This window comes from Scyliorhinus canicula, chromosome 7 (genome assembly GCF_902713615.1).
Source record: "Scyliorhinus canicula chromosome 7, sScyCan1.1, whole genome shotgun sequence".
In the NCBI taxonomy this organism is placed as follows: Eukaryota; Metazoa; Chordata; class Chondrichthyes; order Carcharhiniformes; family Scyliorhinidae; genus Scyliorhinus; species Scyliorhinus canicula.
In genome coordinates, this window is record NC_052152.1 from 145288326 (window position 1) to 145308459 (window position 20134).

The 20134-nt window shown below is 44.7% G+C and overlaps 1 protein-coding gene across 2 annotated transcripts in view; it reads left to right on the forward strand.

Annotated features, from left to right (window-relative positions):
* LOC119969437 (protein-glutamine gamma-glutamyltransferase 2-like) overlaps positions 1-20134 on the forward strand; it is a 98595-nt gene that overhangs the window by 36263 nt on the left and 42198 nt on the right. For both annotated transcript variants that reach the window (XR_005461353.1, XM_038803072.1), the window contains exons 5-6: positions 11091-11219; positions 17456-17633. Coding sequence is in view for 1 of the 2 variants with exons in the window: in XM_038803072.1 (XP_038659000.1) it covers positions 11091-11219; positions 17456-17633 (307 nt within the window). In the remaining variant the exon portion in view is untranslated. The remainder of the gene's footprint in view (positions 1-11090; positions 11220-17455; positions 17634-20134) is intronic.

Consider the following 20134-nt stretch of genomic DNA (forward strand, 5'->3'; position numbering starts at 1 on the left):
AAATAATCTGGGTGTTGCACTATGTATGCGATGGCTGCTAACTCAGCTGCCTGTGATCCTAAAGGTCCTGGTAATTTCAGTGATATTTCCTCTAATGCGCGTCCCTGTGCGTCTTCCACATATATACCACATCCTATAATCCTTTTTCTATTATGAACATGTGGGGTTCCTGCATATTGCAAATTATCTGCTAAAAATGTGTGTATCTTTGTCCTTTTTACTGTGATGTCCCTTCCTTGTAAGAGTAGGGTCCAGCGTGCTGCTCTAATCTGACTGACTGAACCTTCCTTTAACCTACCATCTAACAGTAGTTGCGTTGGAGTGTGCTCGGTTAAAACCGTTACGGGGTTGAGGCCTGTGATGTATGCAAAGCACTGAACAGCCCAAAAAAACTGCGAGCAAGTGCCTTTGGCAGGCTGAAAATCCTTGCTCTACTGGGTCCAAAACTCGTGAGGCATAGGCTGCGGGTCCTAAACGATCGTGCCTTTCCTGGACTAGGACGGCCGATAGGGTTCGGTCAGTAGTCACTACTTCTATGACGTATGGGGAGTGTGCATTAAAACAAAGCGGGGGCTGTTTTAATGTATCAATGGCATCCATATGCTGTGGAAGCCATTCCCAAAGGGCGTTCTTTTTTAGGAGGTCGGAAAGTGGGGCTGCCTTGGTGGCGAAACCGCCTGTATGGTTCCTGCAGTAACCAACCAGTCCTAAAAATGACCGGAGTGCAGTGACATTATGGGGCAAAGGCAATTTAACAATCAAATGAATTTGTTTTTGCTCTATCTCTCTCTTTCCGCGCGTGATGACTGTGCCTCAATAAAAGACCTTGTCTTTTAGGATTTGGGCATTTTTCTGGTTTACTTTACATCCAGTTTAGTGTAGGAGACCTAATAGTTCGGAAAGAAGCGAAATGTGCTCTTCCGTGGTATCAATTTGTAGGAGCAAGTCGGCCACATACTGAATGAGGCATTCAGGTTGGGAAAATTTGAATAATCCATTTGCCAATTGTCGGTGGAAAATGGAGGGGGAGTTGTGGAAACCTTGCGGAACGCATGTCCACGTATATTGCTGTCTTTAGAATGTGAAGGCAAATTTATATTGGCAATTCTTTTCTAATGGAATGGACCAGAAGCAATTGCTAATGTCCAGTACCATAAAATACCTTGACTGTAGTCCCAGCTTCAGCATTGTCTCGTGACTCGTGGCAACGGTGGGGGCTGCTAATGGAGTTACTTTATTGAGTTCTCTGTAATCGATGGTCAGTCTCCATGAACCGTCTGGTTTCCTTACAGGCACAATTGGGGCATTGTTTGTTGAGGCTATGGGCCAAATTACACATTGGTCTAGCAAACTTTGAATTACCTTTGCAATTTCTCCCTCAGCTTTTTGTGGGAATCCGTATTGTTTCAAGGGCTTGGGATCGGGACTTGTAATGGCGAATGTTCCTGGAATTTTTCCACAATAGTGCTTGTGCTGGGCGAAGGAAACTTTGTGTTTCCTTTGGACCTCTCTAATTGTCCTATCTGTACTAATGGCTTGCGGATCAAACCAATAGTCGTCTACTGAGCAGATTCTGTGTTCGTAGCCTCCTACTGTGAGCTTGGCGGGGGCTCTCGCTGTTCCAGCCATTTTCCAAACACACTAATTCACGGGGTCAAAGGAAAGGTTGTGTGAACTCATGAAGTCGATCCTTGTTGTTCGGGGCAACGTTTCCGATTTGGATATCTACGGGCGCTGTATTATATCCCTGCTGGATATGTCCTGAAAGTCCGCTAAGAGTGATAATGTCTGTAGTGGCCCATTTATCTCGGTGAAACATTGCGGAGGAGTTTGAAGTGGTGCTGGACCCTCCTGTGTCCCAAAGGAACTCTATGGGGTGTCCCCGGACTGTGCCTATGACTACTGGTCTACCTGACTTGTCCCAGAGTGTGTCGCAGACCCAAGTTGGGGAGTCCGGACACCGTCAATCTGTGCTACTTGTGGCAGAATTGTCTGGGCGGGCGCTAATACTGTGTATAGGCCTGGCATTGTTCCTATGTGGGGCGTTCGTTTACTGATTCCATTGCTGGTCCGGGGGCGGCATTGCATTCACGGGCGTAATGTCCCTTTTGTCCAAAATTATAGCATCCCCTGTGCTCTGTGGTGCTGTCCGTCATGTCGACCCTCGTTTACCCATGCGGGGTCCTGATGCATCCTTGCTGGATTCATGTTTGCTTATACTTTCTCCTGCTCTGCCTTTTTATGAAGGGATTATTCCCAAGCTCTCAAGAGTCTCTTCAGAACCCACACTTCATGATGTGTGGCGTATGAGGGGTCATAATTCGCACCGGCTTTTTGACCTGCTTCTGTGGCATGGGAGACTAAAATATGGGTCCATTTGGTTGTGTTTTCGACATTTAAGTGTGCGCGGACTAAATCTCCAAATACCACTTTAATATGGATCCAAAGGTGACCTGTGTATGCAGTCGGATGTCCCCCCTTTTGTCTGCGATTTAGACCTTCTATGGGATCTCCTCTATTATAACCAATTGCATATAAAATATTTGCCTTCATGTCCTGGATGCTTCCTCCCCTGTACATTCTGTGGATCGGTTAGTACTGAACTAATGGATGGGTCAAGGCTCATCACTATAAGTTTCACTTCCTCCGGTTTGTCCAGACCGTACATAACTGTCTGTTGTCTTACTCGCTCAAAGAAGTGGTGTGGGTCTGCTGTGGGTTGGAATGGTTCAATTTTGGCACAGGTATCTTTAAATTGTGTGATGGATAAAGGGGTGGTGTACACGAAATCGGGTGACTTCGCTACGTGGTAACTGGATTCATGGGGTTGTGTGCTGCTTGTGCAGTTGGTGGTGCGGGTGCTTTCCTTTTCGGGTCCTGGGGGACTCTATTCTGATTTTCGGTATCTTCTATATACCTATAGGCGGTTTAATTGAGTTCCTGCCTATAGGGGGCCATCTTCCTGGTCTAAACACAGACCACGCTGAGAGACTCTGCTGTCGCACCTCTCTCACACTCCTCAACCACTTGGTACCCCAGCTCTACAGCAGACGACGCAACCTGGAATCCAAGATAGAGGCCATATTCTCAACTTGAGCTCCGGACGCAGCAGACCAGCTGCAGAACACCTTCAAACAGATGAGACAACGGTACTATGCCGCCTGTATGCACACCAAGAACAGGAAGCTTGAGAAACTCAGCATCACCACCAGCAACAACCAAGCCTCCCCCGGTACCACAGTACAAAAAAATACAGGGAAATCTATTGTCAACTTGTCGGACTACACTTCAACCAGACGAAATCGAAGTCCTCAGCAGAGGGCTCAATTTCTGCACCACCACAAAAATGGACGCCATCAGTCTCGCGGCAGGCATGGAGGAATTCATCAGGCGAATGAGGCTCTGGGAATTCTTCCACAAACCCCAAGAGGCCGACAGCAAACTCAAGGAGACTACCAATGAACCGGAACAGCAGACTGAGATCTGCGGTGCGACAACCGAAGAGGAAAGAGTCAAATTGGACCCTTCCGGAAGGCCGCTGCCCTCGACTCGATGTATGTTCAAGCCGTCAGGAATCGCGTCAATGCCAGATTCATCAGTCGCATTCACAAGACAGCCCCGAACGTCACCCAAGCACAACGCAATGCCATCCGCACTCTCAAGACCAACTGCAACATAGTCATCAAACCAGCAGACAAAGGAGGGGCCACCGTCATACTGAACAGAACGGACTACTGCAAAGAAGTATACCGACAGCTTAACAACCAGGAACACTACAGACAGTTACTCGCAGATCCAACCAAGGAACACATCCGCCAACTCAAGAGACTGATCAAGACCTTGGATCCAAACCTTCAGAGCACCCTACGAGCACTCATCCCACGTACTCCCCGTGTTGGAGATCTCTACTGCCCCCCAAAAATACACCAGGCCGTCCTATCGTTTCAGGCAATGGGATCCTGTGTGAGAACCTCTCTGGCTACTTTGAAGGCATCTTGAAACCCATCGTACAAGGTACACCCAGTTTCTGTCGAGACACGACGGACTTCAGACAGAAACTCAGCACCCATGGACCAGTTGAACCAGGAACATTCCTCATCACAATGGATGTCTCGGCACTCTGCACTAGCATCCCCCATGAAGACGGCATTGCAGCAACAGTCCAAATTCGCACCTCAATACGCCAACATCTTCATGCACAAGTTTGAAAAAGACCTCCTCACCGCACAGGACCTTCAACCAACGTTATACATCGATGACATTTTTCCTTTGGACCCGCGAAGAATCACCTGAAACGACTACACGATGACATCAATAAGTTCCATCCCACCATCAGACTCACCATGGACTACTGTCCAAAATCAGTTGCATTCTTGGACACACTCGTCTCCATCAAGGATGGTCACCTCAGCACTTCGCTTTACCGCAAGCCCACGGATAACCTCACAATGCTCCACTTCTCCAGCTTCTACCCTAAATACATTAAAGAAGCCATCCCCTATGGACAAGCCTTTTGTATACACAGGATCTGCTCAGACGAGGAGGAGCATAACAGACATCTACAGACGCTGAAGGATGCCCTCATACGAACGGGATATGGCGCTCGACTCATCGATCGACATCTTCTTCGCAGCCTTCAACACGTCGTTGATGAAGATGAACATCCTGCCAAGGTCATCCCCACACCCCCACTACTTGCCTTCAAACAACCGTGCAACCTCAAACAAACCATTGTTTGCAGCAAACTACCCAGCCTTCAGAATAGGGACCACGACACTACACAACCCTACCATGGCAATCTCTGAAACACATGCCCGATCATCGACATGGATACCACCATTACACGTGAGAACACCACCCATCAGGTATGCAGTACATACTCGTGCGACTCGGCCAACATTGTCTACCTCATACGCTGCAGGAAAGGATGTCCCGAAGCGTGGTACATTGGCAAGACCACGCAGACGCTACGACAAGAATGAACGGATATCACGTGACAATCACCAGGCAGGAATGTTCCCTTCCAGTTGGGGAACACTTCAGCAGTGAAGGTCAATCAGCCTCTGATCTCCGGGTAAGCGTTCTCCAAGGCGGCCTTCAGGATGTGCGACAACGCAGAATCGCCGAGCAGAAACGTATAGCCAAGTTCCGCACACATGAGTGCGGTCTCAACCGGGACCTGGGATTCATATTGCATTACATTCATCCCCCACCATCTGGCCTGGGCTTGCAAAATCCTACCAACTGTCCTGGCTAGAGACAATTTACACCTCTTTAATCTGGGGTTACCCCTATCTTTGGATCTGTAAAGATTTAATTACCTGCAAATGCTCGCATTCTAAGCATTGTCTGGCATCTTTGAATTTGTCTATATACATGTTTCTGGAACATACCTCTTCATTCACCTGAGGAAGGAGCAGTGCTCCAAAAACTAGTGTTTGAAACAAACATGTTGGAATTTAATCTGGTGTTGTAAGACTTCTTACTGTAAATTTGGTCCAAAAGTGTCTCTGAAACCATTTTGCACTGAAAGCAGTGACTGTAACTGTGAAATTTGCTGCCTGCATTTGGCGTGGTCTACTGAACTCTGCCATTGTTCCGTTGTGGAACTGTGGAGAGCTCGTAAAGCTGCCTTTAAGTCTGCGCATTGCTTCTTTAACTGTTTGACCTGTTGTTTTGTCTCTTCTCTTACCAGATTGCTCGTTGTGTATCTTAGTAGGCCTTATCATCTTGTGTCTGAAAGCTGCTTAGGTGAACTAGACAAGATTGGTGTGCCTGTTTGACATCAGCCATCTCTTTGTCTTTTGCTGTTAGCTGCTCTCTGAGTTGCTCATTAACTTTTTCACACTTGCTAACGTTTCCCTCACTCTTCTCTTTCTCTACAAGCTGGCTGTGGACCTCTTCTGCGCCTCGCAATTGTGCCAGACAGGACACGATTGCCATCGGCTTATGAACTTTCCCTAAATTCTTCTTGTATATTGGTTAGGTTGTCCAACCAAGTTTGCCCTGTACTACCAGGACCTGACTCTTCATTCACACAAAACTAAGATAAAGGGGCCATCCTTTCCCCTTTAAGTATTTCCTTAGTTCCTCTTCCCATATGGGACACTGCTCTGCTCTACTGGTCGCTGCCACCTCGGGTTCCTGTGGGTTCATAAGGCGTTCCATTGCATTTGCTGCCATTTCTACTGTTATCTCTTTTCTGTATCATAGATTTGGGACAGGGGGGAATACGGCGGCGATGCGAACAGCGGGTATACCTAAGCTATTTTTCATTTCACAAAACACCCGATAGTTTTACGCAACAATATCTAACGAGTTTACTTTATATTCCTGTTAGTACGCATGCAAATTACTAAACACTTCCGAATCTTGGAGGTTTGATCAATACGGGTCTTACACTTGTAGTTTCTTTCACTTTTCCAATTGGGTTTCTTATTCAACGTTTTGTGGGTTCTCACGGAGTGACAAAATCACTTCTAGGTCGAGTCCTGTCAGATGTCGCCAATTACTATTGCTGATTTTGATGAGTGAAATACTATCTCACCAGTGTCACTAATTACTGTTGCCAGTTCTGCACCGGAGGCGCCAATAATGTTGCCATTCATAATATTGAGTAATATTGCCTTTCAGAGTCGCCAGCTATCAGATGATACCACCACAAGGTTCAACCGGATATTGATCAAAGACCCAACAACCAGTTAGTTAGTGATTAACTCACACATGCAACATTATAACACTACAAGCTAAACTACACCTAACACTACAACAACCTGTACTTAACTTTCAGGCACCTGGCTTTGGCAGAGGAACAAGGCCTTTGTTTGGATCTGGAGTGGCTGGGTCTGGAGAAGTAACTTTGGTTCTGCTGGGCTCATCCGTCTGGTAGCGATCGTTGATCTTGAACTTGCTTCTGGTCGTGGTGCTGCAGTTGGCTTCAGGTATAGGCTGGGCCGAAGAGTGCCGGTGTGCCAGGGCCAAAACAAATCGAACACATGGCAGAGTCTCTCTTTATCCTTTGGGGTTTCGTGCTTTTTAGGGCGGTTCTTCGCTTTCGACCCCATAATTCGGCAGGCTTCGATCACTGCCTCCGATTTGAGCCAATAAAGGGGCGGGTGCCTTGTTGGCTGGGTGTGTCCTGAGCGGTCATTGACCTTGGTTGTTTGTACTTCCTGGGTGAAGGGAGTGGCACCAATATGCCTGGAATTGTATCTGATACCTGAGTACCAATCCTTTGTCCTGGGGAAATGGGTCATTCGAATGCAAATCGGCTAGGGGTTTCGAAACTGTCTGGTTCTCTGTTAGCAAATACATATTTAGGCTCTGGGTTTGCCTGAATCCTGTATTGGCCATATTTCCCTTGAGTCTTTGCAAGTATCCATGTTTACTTTGTAAGTGGACATCCCAGATGGCTACACCACGTTATATATTCAGAACAACGTATTGCTGATAAGGTCAAGAGGAGATTAGTTAGAAGTGTTTCAAATCATGGGGGCTTTTTATGGAGTGAACAAGTGGGCGGCACAATAGCACAGTGGTTAGCACTGTTGCTTCACAACGCCAAGGTTCCGGGTTCGATTCCTGCTTGGGTTACTGTCTGTGTGGATTCTGCACGTTCTCCCCGTGCCTGCGTGGGTTTCCTCCGGGTGCTTCGGTTTCCTCCCACAAGTTCTGAAAGACGTGCCATGAGTTGAATTGGACATTCTGAATTCTCTCTCTGGATACCATAACAGGACGGACTGTAGCGGCTCTGGGATTTTTACAATAACTGTATTGCAGTGTTAATGTAAGCCTACTTGTGACAATAATAAAGATTATTATTATTCAATGAAAACTGTTTGCAATGAAGTGTCAGTAACCACAGGGCGAAGATTTTTAAAAAAATTAAAGTATCGAATTAAGTTTTCCAATTAAGGGCCAATCCACCTAGCTTCCAGATTTTTAGGTTGTGGGGACGAAACCCACGCAAACACTGGGAGAATGTGCAAACTCCACATCGACAGTGACGCAGAGCCTGGATCGAACCTGGGACCTTGGCGCCATGAGGCAGCAGTGCTAACCCACTGCGCCACTCCACAGAGCGAAGATTGATTCAGATGTCAGATCAGATTTTTTTTTTATGTACTGTTTTGGAATGAGCTGCCCAAAGGGTGGTGGAATCAGATTCAATAACTTTTAAACGGGAAATGAATTTATACTTGATGGGGAGACCATTTCAGCAATGGGGAAAGAGCAATGGAGTGTAACTAATTGAATAGTTGAATGGCCTCCTTTCATTCTGCGATTACATTATACTTTGTTTATTTTTTTAAAAATGTGTTCATGGGATTTGGGCTTTGCTGGCAGCATTTACTGCCCTGAAGACATATAAGAGTCACCCACATGGATGGATTTGTTTATTGTCACGTGTACTGAGGTACAGTGAAAGTATTTTTCTGCGTGCAGCTCAAACAGGTCATTTAGTACATGAAAGAAAAACAGCGTAATAGGGCAACACAAGGTACATAGTGTAAATACATAGACAGAAACATCGGGTGAAGCATATAGGAGTGTAGTATTAGTCAGATCAGTCTACAAGAGGGTTCTTTAGGAGTTGTAACAGTGGGGAAGAAGCTGTTTTTGAATCTGTTCGTGTTAGTTCTCAGACTTTTGTATCTCCTGCCTGATGGGAGAAGTTGGAAGAGTGAGTGAGCCGGATGGGAGGGGTTTTTGATTAAGCTGCCCACTTTTCCAAGGCAGCCGGAAGTGTAGATAGAGTCAGTGGATGGGAGGCGCGTTCGTGGAATGGACTGAGCTGTGTTCACGACACTCTGACATTTCTTGCGGTCTTGGGCCAAGCAGTTGCCATACCAGGCTGTGATGCAGCCAGACAGGATGTTTTCTATGGTGCACCTATAAAAGTTGGTAAGAGTCGATGTGGGCATGCCGAATTTCCTTAGTTTCCTGAGGAATATAGGCGTTTTGTTTTCTTGGTCGGCGTGGGTATGCTCTGGATCTGGATGTAGGCCAGACCAGGTAAAGACAACAGATTTCCTTTCCTAAAGGGCTTTAGTGAACCAGGTTGGTTTTTAACAACAATGGTTTCATTGTTATTAGACTTAAATTCCAGGTTCTATTTATCGGATTCAAATTTTACCAGCTGTCACTGTGGGATTCAAACCCTGGCACCCGAGAGAATTACCGTGTCTCTTGATTGTCCAGTGACAATGCCACTAAGCCACTGCCTCCCTCTGTGTTAATGTTCACTAGTGGCTCCTCATAAATCATGTACACCTAGATAATACTCTTTGACTTACTGAAACCTCTTCCCTAAGTCTTGGTGAAGTCCTGTATTGTTGACTTTAACCATAACGTATTTGATAGAAAATGCATCTAAATTGCTCAATATAGAGATTTTGGTTGGGTAAGGGACATGGAGCAAAGCCAAAAAAATGGGATTGAGATTTAGATCAGCTGTCATCCAGTTAAATGTCAGATTTGGCTCAGGGGTCTGAGTGGTCTACTCGTGTTCCAGAAGCCCTAAATGTTTTGCTTGGATAGTGATTTGTGCAAACTGCACAAGAAAGACCAAGGGGCCAATTCTCCGCTTTAAGTACAAATTGGTTTGAATTTGCTTTATAAATTAAGATGTGTCAGAGTGTCAAGTGCAAGTAGCATTTGATTTTCCCAGTCTGAGCTTATTTGTATAATGGTTCACAATGAGAGGGAAAATCTCTTAAATGGGCCTGGGGCTCAGACCGTTGTTGGAGAAGAAAACATTTTGCAAGTGAAATTTAAAGGGGCAACAGTTAACAAGAAGCCTACCAAGGGGAACAACAGCCTGGAAAACCTATGAACGTCCCAATGGACGCCTCTTATTCCTCAGGAAACTAAGGAAATTCAGCATGTCCTATTAGGAGTTGTTGCTGGCTGCAGGTAATTGACCGAGCAGCCTAATGACTGACATGCCTCTCTCATTATTGCTGAACTGAAATAAATATGGCATAATGAAATCTTGTGAAAGTTGTTTGCTGTGCCACGCTATAGCACCACCATCATAGAACAATTCTACAGTATGTCAGAAAGGGGACACAGCCAATTTGTGTGCCTCTTCTCGCATTTATGTTCCTGGGCACATGCAGATGGCATGGTAGCTACAGCTGTCCTTGCAGCAGATCATGTAGCATAGCCTCTGCCCATCTGTTACAAGAACCTGGAGAAGGCATGCTTCCCTGGTCATTCCCACATTATTACATAGGTTTGATAGGGCTTGAAGAAGTAGTTTAGTGGTACATTGTAAAAACAGGCAACGCTACTTCCTGAGGCCAAGTCACTGAATATAAGAAAGAAAAGATAGATTTCAAGACTCTCAAGGCATTAAGGAGTATGGGAAGAGAGTGGGAGTATGGTGTTGAGATAGAGGATCAGCACGATTACATTGAATGTCGAAACAAGCTCAGTGGGCCGAATGGCTATTCTTGCTCCTATTTTCTATGTTTCTATCACCCTCCTTTTACTTTCTTCACACAGTGCTATGCAAAATTTAATAAAACAAAGAACTTTAGGTAGCATCTCTCAGAGCCTTGGAATACCCCAAAATACTTCATAATCAATGAAGTATTGTCACTGTCGCAGTGTAAGGAACATACTGTGAATAGGTTGCTAGAACCTTGCAGCATCAATGGTGAATCAAGCATTCAGATCTCAACAGTCCCGCTTTATGAAGAGACGTACTGGCCAGCACAATGTCTACCACAGTGAGCTTTGTTACTTCTCCCTGCGAATACATGGATGTGGGCAGGAGGCCACCTGGGCAGCCTGATCTACCTGACATCCCTCTGAAGCTCCTATTCTTTCTCCAGACATATCACCTTCAATGTTCCTACTGGCAAACCCAGTGGCACCAATTAGGATTGGAACAACAACAAAGATAAAGATAATTGAGACAAAGGCTTATGACAGAAAAGCCTCAAAATCAGGCAAGATTTCACACAGTGGGATCTGAGTTCAAACTGGGTGTGTATCGAACAATTATTGATTGTTAAACATCAGTAAATTTCACAGTTTAAAATAGATGGAGTTTTACATTTTATTATTGATCTTGCTTTCAGTTTGAAGACGGAATTTTGGATATTTGTCTGAAACTGTTGGATAACAGCTCGAACTGCCTGAGGAATCCGGATGAAGATGGTTCTCAAAGGCATGATCCTGTTTATATCAGCAGGATTGTGGCAGCTATGGTAGGAACTGAAACCTAATACCTTCTGCTTCCATGAATAATTTAATTATCTCACAGGGAGGAAATTAACTGTTCTCGATACATTTGTCCACTGTTTTCAAATGGCTATTGGATGGATTTGGCTGAGTTTTGTTTTCAGTTGTCCTAATTCGGTAAGGTATTCAAAACTTTATTACTACAATGACGTTTATGTAAAAGACAATAGTGAAAAGATTGAATTTGTGGATTCATTCTCAATGTTGTAGCTATAAGAAGGAAGCAGCTGCACATTATCTATATACAAGGGCTGGTGGTATTGTAAGCAACTTAGTAAATAATTATTGATAGGCCTCCAATACTGTCGAATACATTGGACCCCGGAAGATATGCAGCATTTGCAATTTGCACTCCACAAGCTGGCACCAGAATCCTTAGCTTGAAGCTCATCTTCTGTCTCAACACAGGGTCCTGAAAAGGCATCACAGCAAGTAAATCAGTACCTCAGTCTGCACAGTCATAAAATTTCCAGGGAGGCGGGCGACAGCTCCAATCCCACTTCCCGCCCGCCCCCGTCGCTAATTTATTAATGAAAAGGGGAGTCTGGCAAGTTCACAGGGAGATGTTTATTCAGCTTTACACTGGCATATACATAGGGCCCGGTTGCACATTACCAGGTCCTTACTCCTTTCTGTTGTCTATTACAGAGACCGACCTATTATACAAATGCTGGTTAATTTCCGGTTTAACAGGACAAGAGAACAATCATCCCCAACTGGATGAACTCTATGCATGTCACATACAGGTTATTACAATAATTACAATGGGTATGATGTTGCACAAGGTCCTTGACAGAGGGCAGTTCCAGGAGCCAGGGAACCTCAATAACTGGGGATTTCCCGACTGCGCAGCTTCATCCACAATCGCAGCCATTGATACCATATGAGTATCTTCCACCTGATCCGCTTTTGAGGACTTGTTTTGGATTGCACTTTGTTTGGTTCCTCCACCCGACCTTACCGTCATGGGTGACATAGACATAGAATTTACAGTGCAGAAGGAGGCCATTCTGCCCATCAAGTCTGCACCGACCTTGGAAAGAGCACTCTACACTTCCACCCTTTCCCCATAACCCAGTAACCCCACCTAACCTTTTTGGACACTATGGGGCAATTCAGCCTGGCCAATCCACCTAACCTGCACAATTTTGGACTGTGGGAGGAAACCCGAGCGCCCAAAGGAAACCCACACAGACACTGGGAGAACGTGCAGACTCTGCACAGTGACCCAAGCCGGGAATAGAACTTGAGACCCTGGAGCTGGGAAGCAACTGTGCTGACCACTGTTCTTCAGTGCCGCCCGAATGTCAAGTGATGATTGTTTGATTCTCTTTTATTGGAAATTCTCAATGCCGAGCACTTGGGTAGCATGAATGTAACCGCGCCAGAAGTTTAAGAATACCGATGGCATTGCTCTTGAGATCAGCAGAATGGTCAAGCCTTTCCATCATGGCAAGGTGGCAAACTAAGGAAAAGGGTATAAGATATAAAGGAAAGTGGGATGGAATAAAGGAAAATAACATAAATTGCTTGGGGACACCTTCAAATCCTTACGACTTGGTGTTAGGCACTGCCTGGTATAACAGAATAAAATCTTGCAGGGAGCAATCCATGTCTCTTGTAGAATGTGTCAGATTTTTAATTTCATTACATTACATGTTGGTACTTAATGGACTGTGGGATCAAATATCCACAACACCACAAAAGCAGACTTCATAAAGTTTCTGACTAATGATATTTCGTAGGGATTCATGTAAAAAATCACTTGCTTCCAAATATCATAAGACCACAAGGCATGGGAGCAGAGTTAGACCACTCGGCCGATCGAGTCTGCTCTGCCATTCAATCATGGCTGATAGTTTTTTCATCCCCATTTTCCTGCCTTCTCCACATAACCCTGATCCCCTTATTAATCAAAAACCTATCTATCTCTGTCTTAAAGCCACTCAGTGATTTGGCCTCCACAGCCTTATGCGGCAAAGAGTTCCACAGATTCACCACCCTCTGGCTGAAGAAATTCCTCCTCATCTCTGTTTTAAAGGATTGTCCCTTTAGTCTGAGATCGTGTCCTCTGCCTCTAATGTTTCCTACAAGTGGAAACATCCTCTCCACATCCATTCTACCCAGCCTGCACAGTATCCTGTAAGTTTCAATAAGATCTCCCTCATCCTTCTAAACTCCAACGAGTACAGACCCAGAGTCCTCAACCACTCCTCATACGACAAGCTCTTCATTTCAGGGATCATTCTTTTGAACCTCCCCTGGACTCTTTCCAAAGCCACCACATCCTTCCTTAGATACGGGGCTCAAAACTGCTCACAGTACTCCAAATGGGGTCTGACCAGAGCCTTATATAGCCTCAGAATTACATCCCTGGTCTTTTATTTTAGCCCTCTCGACATGAATGCAAACATTGCATTTGCCGTCCTAACTGCCAACTGAAAATACATATTAACCTTAAGAGAATCGTGAACAAGGACTCCCAAGTCCCTTTGTGCTTCTGATGTTCTAAGCATCTTCCCATTTAGAAAATAATCTATGTCTCCATTTCTCCATCCAAAGTGAGTAACCTCACACTTTTCCACATTGTATTCCATCCACCACTTCTTTGCCCGCTCCTAGCTTGCCCAAGTCCTTCTGCAACCCACCTGCTTCCTCAATACTACCTGTCCCTCTACAGATCTTTGTATCATCTGCAATCTTCGCAATAGTGCCTTCAGTTCCTTCCTTCAGATTATTAATGTATATTGTGAAAAGTTGTGGTCCCAGCACCGACCCCTGAGGTACACCACTAGTCACCGGCTGCCATCCTGAAAAAGACCCCTTTATCCCCACTCTCTGCCTTCTGCCAGTCAGTCAATCCTCCATCCATGCCAGGATCTTACCCTTAACACCATGGGCTCTTAACTTATTTAACATACTCCTATGCGGCACCTTGTCAAAGGCCTTTTGGAAATCTAAATAAATCAAGCCCACTGGTTCTCCTTTGTCTAACTTCCTTGTTACCTCCTCAAAGAACTCTCTCAGATTTTTTTGATTTGATTTATTATTGTCACATGTATTAGTATAGAGTGAAAAGTATTGTTTCTTGCATGCTGTACAAACAATGTAGACTGTACACAGGGAAGGAAGGAGAGACTGCAGAATATAATGTTACAGTTATAGCAAGGTGTAGAGAAAAGATCAACTTAATACGAGGTAGGTCCATTCAAAAGTCTGCTGGCAGTAGGGAAGATGCTGTTCTTGAGTCGGTTGGTGTGTGACCTCAAACTGTGACGGAAGAAGGTGGAAGAGAGTATGTCCGGGGTGCGTGTGTTCCTTAATTATGCTGGCTGCCTTTCTGAGGCAGTGGGAATTGTAGACAGAGTCAATGGATGTGAGGCTAGTTTGCATGATGGATTTGGCTACATTCAGGACCTTTTGTAATTTCCTGTGGTCTTGGGAAGAGCAGGATCCGTACTAAGCTGTGATACAACCAGAAAGAATGCTTTCTATGGTGCATCTGTAGAAGTTGGCGAGAGTCGTAGGTGACATGCCAAATTTCCTCCGTCTTCTGAGAAAGTAGAGTCGTTGGTGGGCTTTCTTAACTATATTGTCAGAATGGGGGGGACCAGGACAGATTGTTGGTGATCTGGACACCTAAAAACTTGAAGCTCTCGACCCTTTCTACTTTGTTCCCATTGATGCATGTTCTCCACTACGTTTCCTGAAGTCGATGACAATCTTCTTTGTTTTGTTGACATTGAGGGAGAGATTATTGTCGTCGCACCAGTTCACCAGATTCTCTATCTCATTCCTGTACTCTGTCTCGTCATTGTTTGAAATATGACCCACTACTGTGGCATCATCAGCCAATTTGAAAATCGAGTTGGAGGGGAATTTGGCCACCCAGTCATAGGCGTACGCAAAGTATAGTAGGGGGCTGAGGACACAACCTTGCGGGGCACCGGTGTTGAGGATGATCATGGAGGAGGTGTTGTTGCCTATCCTTACTGATTGTAGCCTGTCCGTTAGAAAGTTCAGGATCCAGTCGCAGAGGGAAGAGCCGAGGCCAAGGCCACAGTGTTTGGAGATACGTTTGGAGATGAGATTTGTCAGACATGACCTTCCCTTGACAAAGCCATGCTGACTCAGTTCTATTTTATCATTCACTTCCAAGTACTCCGCGATCTTATCTTTAATAACGGACTCTAAAATCTTACCAATGTCCGAAGTCAGACTAACCGGCCTATAATTTCCTGCCTTCTGCCTCCCTCCCTTCTTAAACAGGGGTGTTACATTAGCAACTTTCCAGTCCTCTGGGACCCTTCCTGCCTCCACAAAATCATCAACAATGCCTCCACAATCTCCTGAGCTATCTCTTTTAGAGCCCTGGTGTGTAGTCCATCTGGTCCAGGTGATTTATCCACCTTCAGACCTTTCAGTTTTTCCAGAACCTTTTCCTTCATAATGGTCACTGCACTCGCCTCTGCCCCCTGGTTCTCCTGGAGCTCTGGCATCTCACTGGTGTCTTCCACCGTGAAGACTGATGCAAAGTAACTATTCAGTTCATCTGTCATTTCATTGTTTCCTATTATTACTTCGGAATAAATAAAAATGCATTATGTTAGGATGAAGTCAATGATTTTTCTATGACAATATCTGGAAACAAAGTTTGAAAGGAATTTATAAACATTTAGTCCCTTAAAGAGTAGAGTGGGTAATGTTAAATTGAATCCAATTCAGAAGCGAGGCAGCCCCAAGAGTTTTATTTCATATATTCATTGAAAAATAATTACAACAAACATAATTTGTTCTGGAGAGGCCTCAAGGGACTGAAGAAATTAATTGTAAATATTTGCCACAGCTTCTCAAATGACGTAGCTTTAAAAAAAGCTCGATCAAAATCATATTGAATGGGTCATGTCAAAACAATATCTACTAATCACTTGCTGCAATGTGAGAGTTTACTGATTCATTTGCATTATTATGAATTGGACATGACACTAACTGCCAAATGAATAATTTATTAATTTATTTGTGTGAACATGATCGGACTCTAAGTAACATAGGAAAGGGAAAACATGTGCCGAGTCAGGTGCACAATGTAATGCTCCCAGAGACAGATTTGGAGGACTTGGGAGTGCATGCATTGCACCATCTGGGATGGGGTAGTTACCTTCCTGCCTCCCCGCCTCCGCCCGAGTGAGCCCAAAGCAGGAAAGTTCATGGGTGGCTTTCTGTGCTGACAGTAATCAAGGCTCTTAACTGGGCAATTAATGGTCACTTGAGGGCCTTATCCTACCACTGCTGCTTTTCAGCCCATGTGAGTGGGGGACTTAGCAGATGGAAATATTGACAAGCAAACATGTTTGTTTGCAGACTGGTCCAGAGATCCAGCATCGGGAATGATGGCCCACTAAGATCTGCCGACCGTTCAACCCCAGTTCCCCTCATTTACCCGCCGAAACCCCTCCCTGTGACCGCACTGCCCAAACGTAAATGATTATTCTCAAAAGCCAATGAACATCTCAGCCCGGAAAGATAACAGTAAATGTTGGAAATACTCATCACCTCAGGCAGCATATGTTGAGAGAAAGAGAGCTGACACTTCAGGTTGATGTCTGTTCATCAGGAAAGCAAAAAACAACTCAGTTTTGCTTAATTTTATTGCAATTGATCAGGACTATAAAAATCTTTGAAATACCATTTTATATCAAGCTCTTCGGCTACCTCATATAGCTACCTCCAACAGGTCATTTTATTGGGTGACGATGGTGTAGTCGTAATGTCACTGAGCTATTAACCAGGCACCCAGGCTAATGCTCTGGGGAGGTGTGTTAAATTCCACCATGGCAGTTGATGGAATTTAAATTCAATTAATAAATATTAAGCTGGTCTCAGTAATAGTGACCATGAAACTATCATCAATTTTCTAAAAACCATCCAGTTCACTAATGCCCTTTCAGTATGGAAATCTGCCACCCTTGTCTGGTCTGGTCTACATGTGATTCCAGACCCACAGCGATGTGGTGGACTCTGAAATGGCCGAGCAAGCCACACAGTTCGAGGGCAATTAGAGATGGGCAACAAATGCTGGCCTTGCTGCCGATGCTCATATCCCATGAAAGAATGAAGGAAAAAAAAGAAGCTGCGGGCTGGCAGAAGTAACTAATTTTTCAGCATTCCTCTGTAATACTTTGCTGTTTCTATCTTTTTGCAGGTGAATTGCAATGATGATAATGGGGTTCTGGAAGGAAACTGGGGCCCTGATTATTCAGAAGGAGTATGTCCAACAATGTGGAACGGAAGCATCACCATCCTCCGCCAATGGGGCAAATCAAGTTGTCAGCGTATTCGTTATGGCCAGTGTTGGGTCTTTGCGGCAGTGGCCTGCACAGGTATGCAGTAGACTGGGCAAGGTTTATGGCACTAACATGGACATTTAACTTGCATGGGACACTGTGGATATATTGAAAAAACAATACTGGTTCCAAGTTACTGAGAACCGAAGACAGATTCACAGATCTCTTTATAGCCTAACTCCAACATTCCGCATTTCAACTGATCAGGAATTGTGATAAGAAGCTCCCATATCTTTGGTTAAAAAAACCTCAAACCTCAATTTCATGAATTCCTGATATGTTATTCCATCAGCGTCTACCAGTTTGTAAACAATGTGGTCTCAAAGGAATAGTATAATCAGACCAGTTCACTTGCAGAAACCGGGCTTAAGTAAATGTTTGGGTATTGAATGAGATTTATTTTGACCAGTTCAGATGTAAATCTATTCCGGTTTCATGTGGCAATGCGCATGAAGTGCAAAAATGTAATGGCATTGTTCCTGGTTTAAAAAAATATATAATTGCATTGCTTGAATTTATGTCAGTATAAAAACATTAGTTAACAAATAGCACTCTTGGGGGGAAAAAAAACATTGATTAAAATATAGATGGGGGCTGTGTATTAAAATGAGACAGTGAAGTGGAGCTGATAACTTTGTTTGCAACAATTTAGTCTTATAAGTGAACTGGTCTCAATTGGCTGGTATTGATGTAATTTCTAATTTAATGTCCTATCGATGTAATCTGAACAATGCATTTAAATTATCGCCTGAAGCTCAATTTCTTTCAGACACTGTTGATATTTTGGAGTAATGGAGAAGGAATCTGTAGTTTAACAAAGTATAGGTATTTCATTAACTGAATACTGTGACTGCTTACGCTTTCATGTTTACATGATGCACTTGCAGTTTAGTTGGAAATTACAATTTGTCACACAATCGCATAATAACAAATGGCGGAACCTTGTCAGAATTTGGCAAAGTTTCGCTCAGATTGTAAACTGACGTTTAGCCCTCCAGTTGCACATTTTTCTCTCCAAATGTTGAGCCACTCTAAAGAAAATAAAAGTAGGCATGGTTTACGCTGTCACTCTGGCAGTGCGGGCAAGATACAGCCTTTACACAGCTCCACAGAGTTCGGGGCGCCACCTTTAAAGGTCATCTTGATCAGCACTGCAGCCTTATGACCCCCAACCCCTATCACTGAGGTATCGGGGGCTTTCCTTGCCCTCTGACAATCATTGCCGACACTAACCCCTCCCCCGACATTCTTCATCAGGCCCCCCCCCACCTCCCACACACACACACACACTCAATGACATTTCCACCCCGCCACCACACACACATCAATGTCTCCCCTCATGGGGCTCCGACGAGGGCCCGCCCGTGACACTGACCCTAGTATAGCTTTGCACTGCCAGGGGCATGTCCTTCACACCATCCCGCCCCCCAGGGAGCTATACTTCTGCACCCCTGGAGGGATCCCCTCAACTGCTCCTCATTTGGCCAAACCTGTTGTAAACCTCGCTGCCACCACCTCACACTGGCGAGGTATGAATATTTAGTGAGGGAGGATCACGTGACAGCGAATAATATTAAAATTTGTGGCCTTCTATTCAAAAGAGGTTCACACTTTTTGTGGGCATAAAACCCATGATGTCGCCGGACAGGGGCGGGGAAAATATGGAAACACGATCTCTCCTACTAGAATTGTGTTTCTCAATTCTTGCGGATCTTCTGCCTGCATCACCGATCCTGTGTACGGCTAGTGAGGGCTCAAAACTGCCCTGAAAGATTTGGCAATTTACCTAGACTGTTAAAAAGGGGCAGTTTAAGAGTTTAGTATATTGTATAAATAATATACTGCTCATATTATTGAAATCATTTCTAGACAATTGAAAGCCATTTCTTGGAGTAAATATATCAAATGATTTTAATTGCAAAACAGCAAAGTGAAAATTTGGTGCTTAATGCAAATTTGAATCACCAGATAACTAGAGCTAAGCAAATCTACAGTTTATATCCTTTCTTTGTACATTATTTTTGTCGACATCTCTTGGTGATTTATACATTGCTGTACTCAGGCAAAGAGGTGTTTTAAGCAACTGAAAGCTCTTTCCTACTGTTTGTAGTCATTATCCAAAGGGTATGATTCTCCGGAAGATCTCAAAGTGTGGTAGCAAGCAGATACTACTGTGGTCTTCCCAACACTCAGCTCGGCAAGACTGGCAGCGCGCTACAACATTGATTGATCCACTGAAGGAGGCACCAGTTTTCCAAACAGCTCTTGCACAGCCAACCCCACTCAGCTCGCAGTCCTGGGGAGGCACTTGGAGGTGGTCGAAGCCACCCAGGATGTCCTGTTCTCTGAGGTTCCTGTTGGGTGAGCTACAGAGCAGCCAGTGCCACCTGTGTTTAAGTGACAGTGGCCGTCAGCTCAGGCAGCAGCATGACAAGGAGGACAGGCCTCCAGTGCCACAAGAAGGGCAACAACCTACCACTGGCCACACCGATCAGATGACACCCCCCCCCCCCCCCGCCCTCTTGGAACTTCCATCC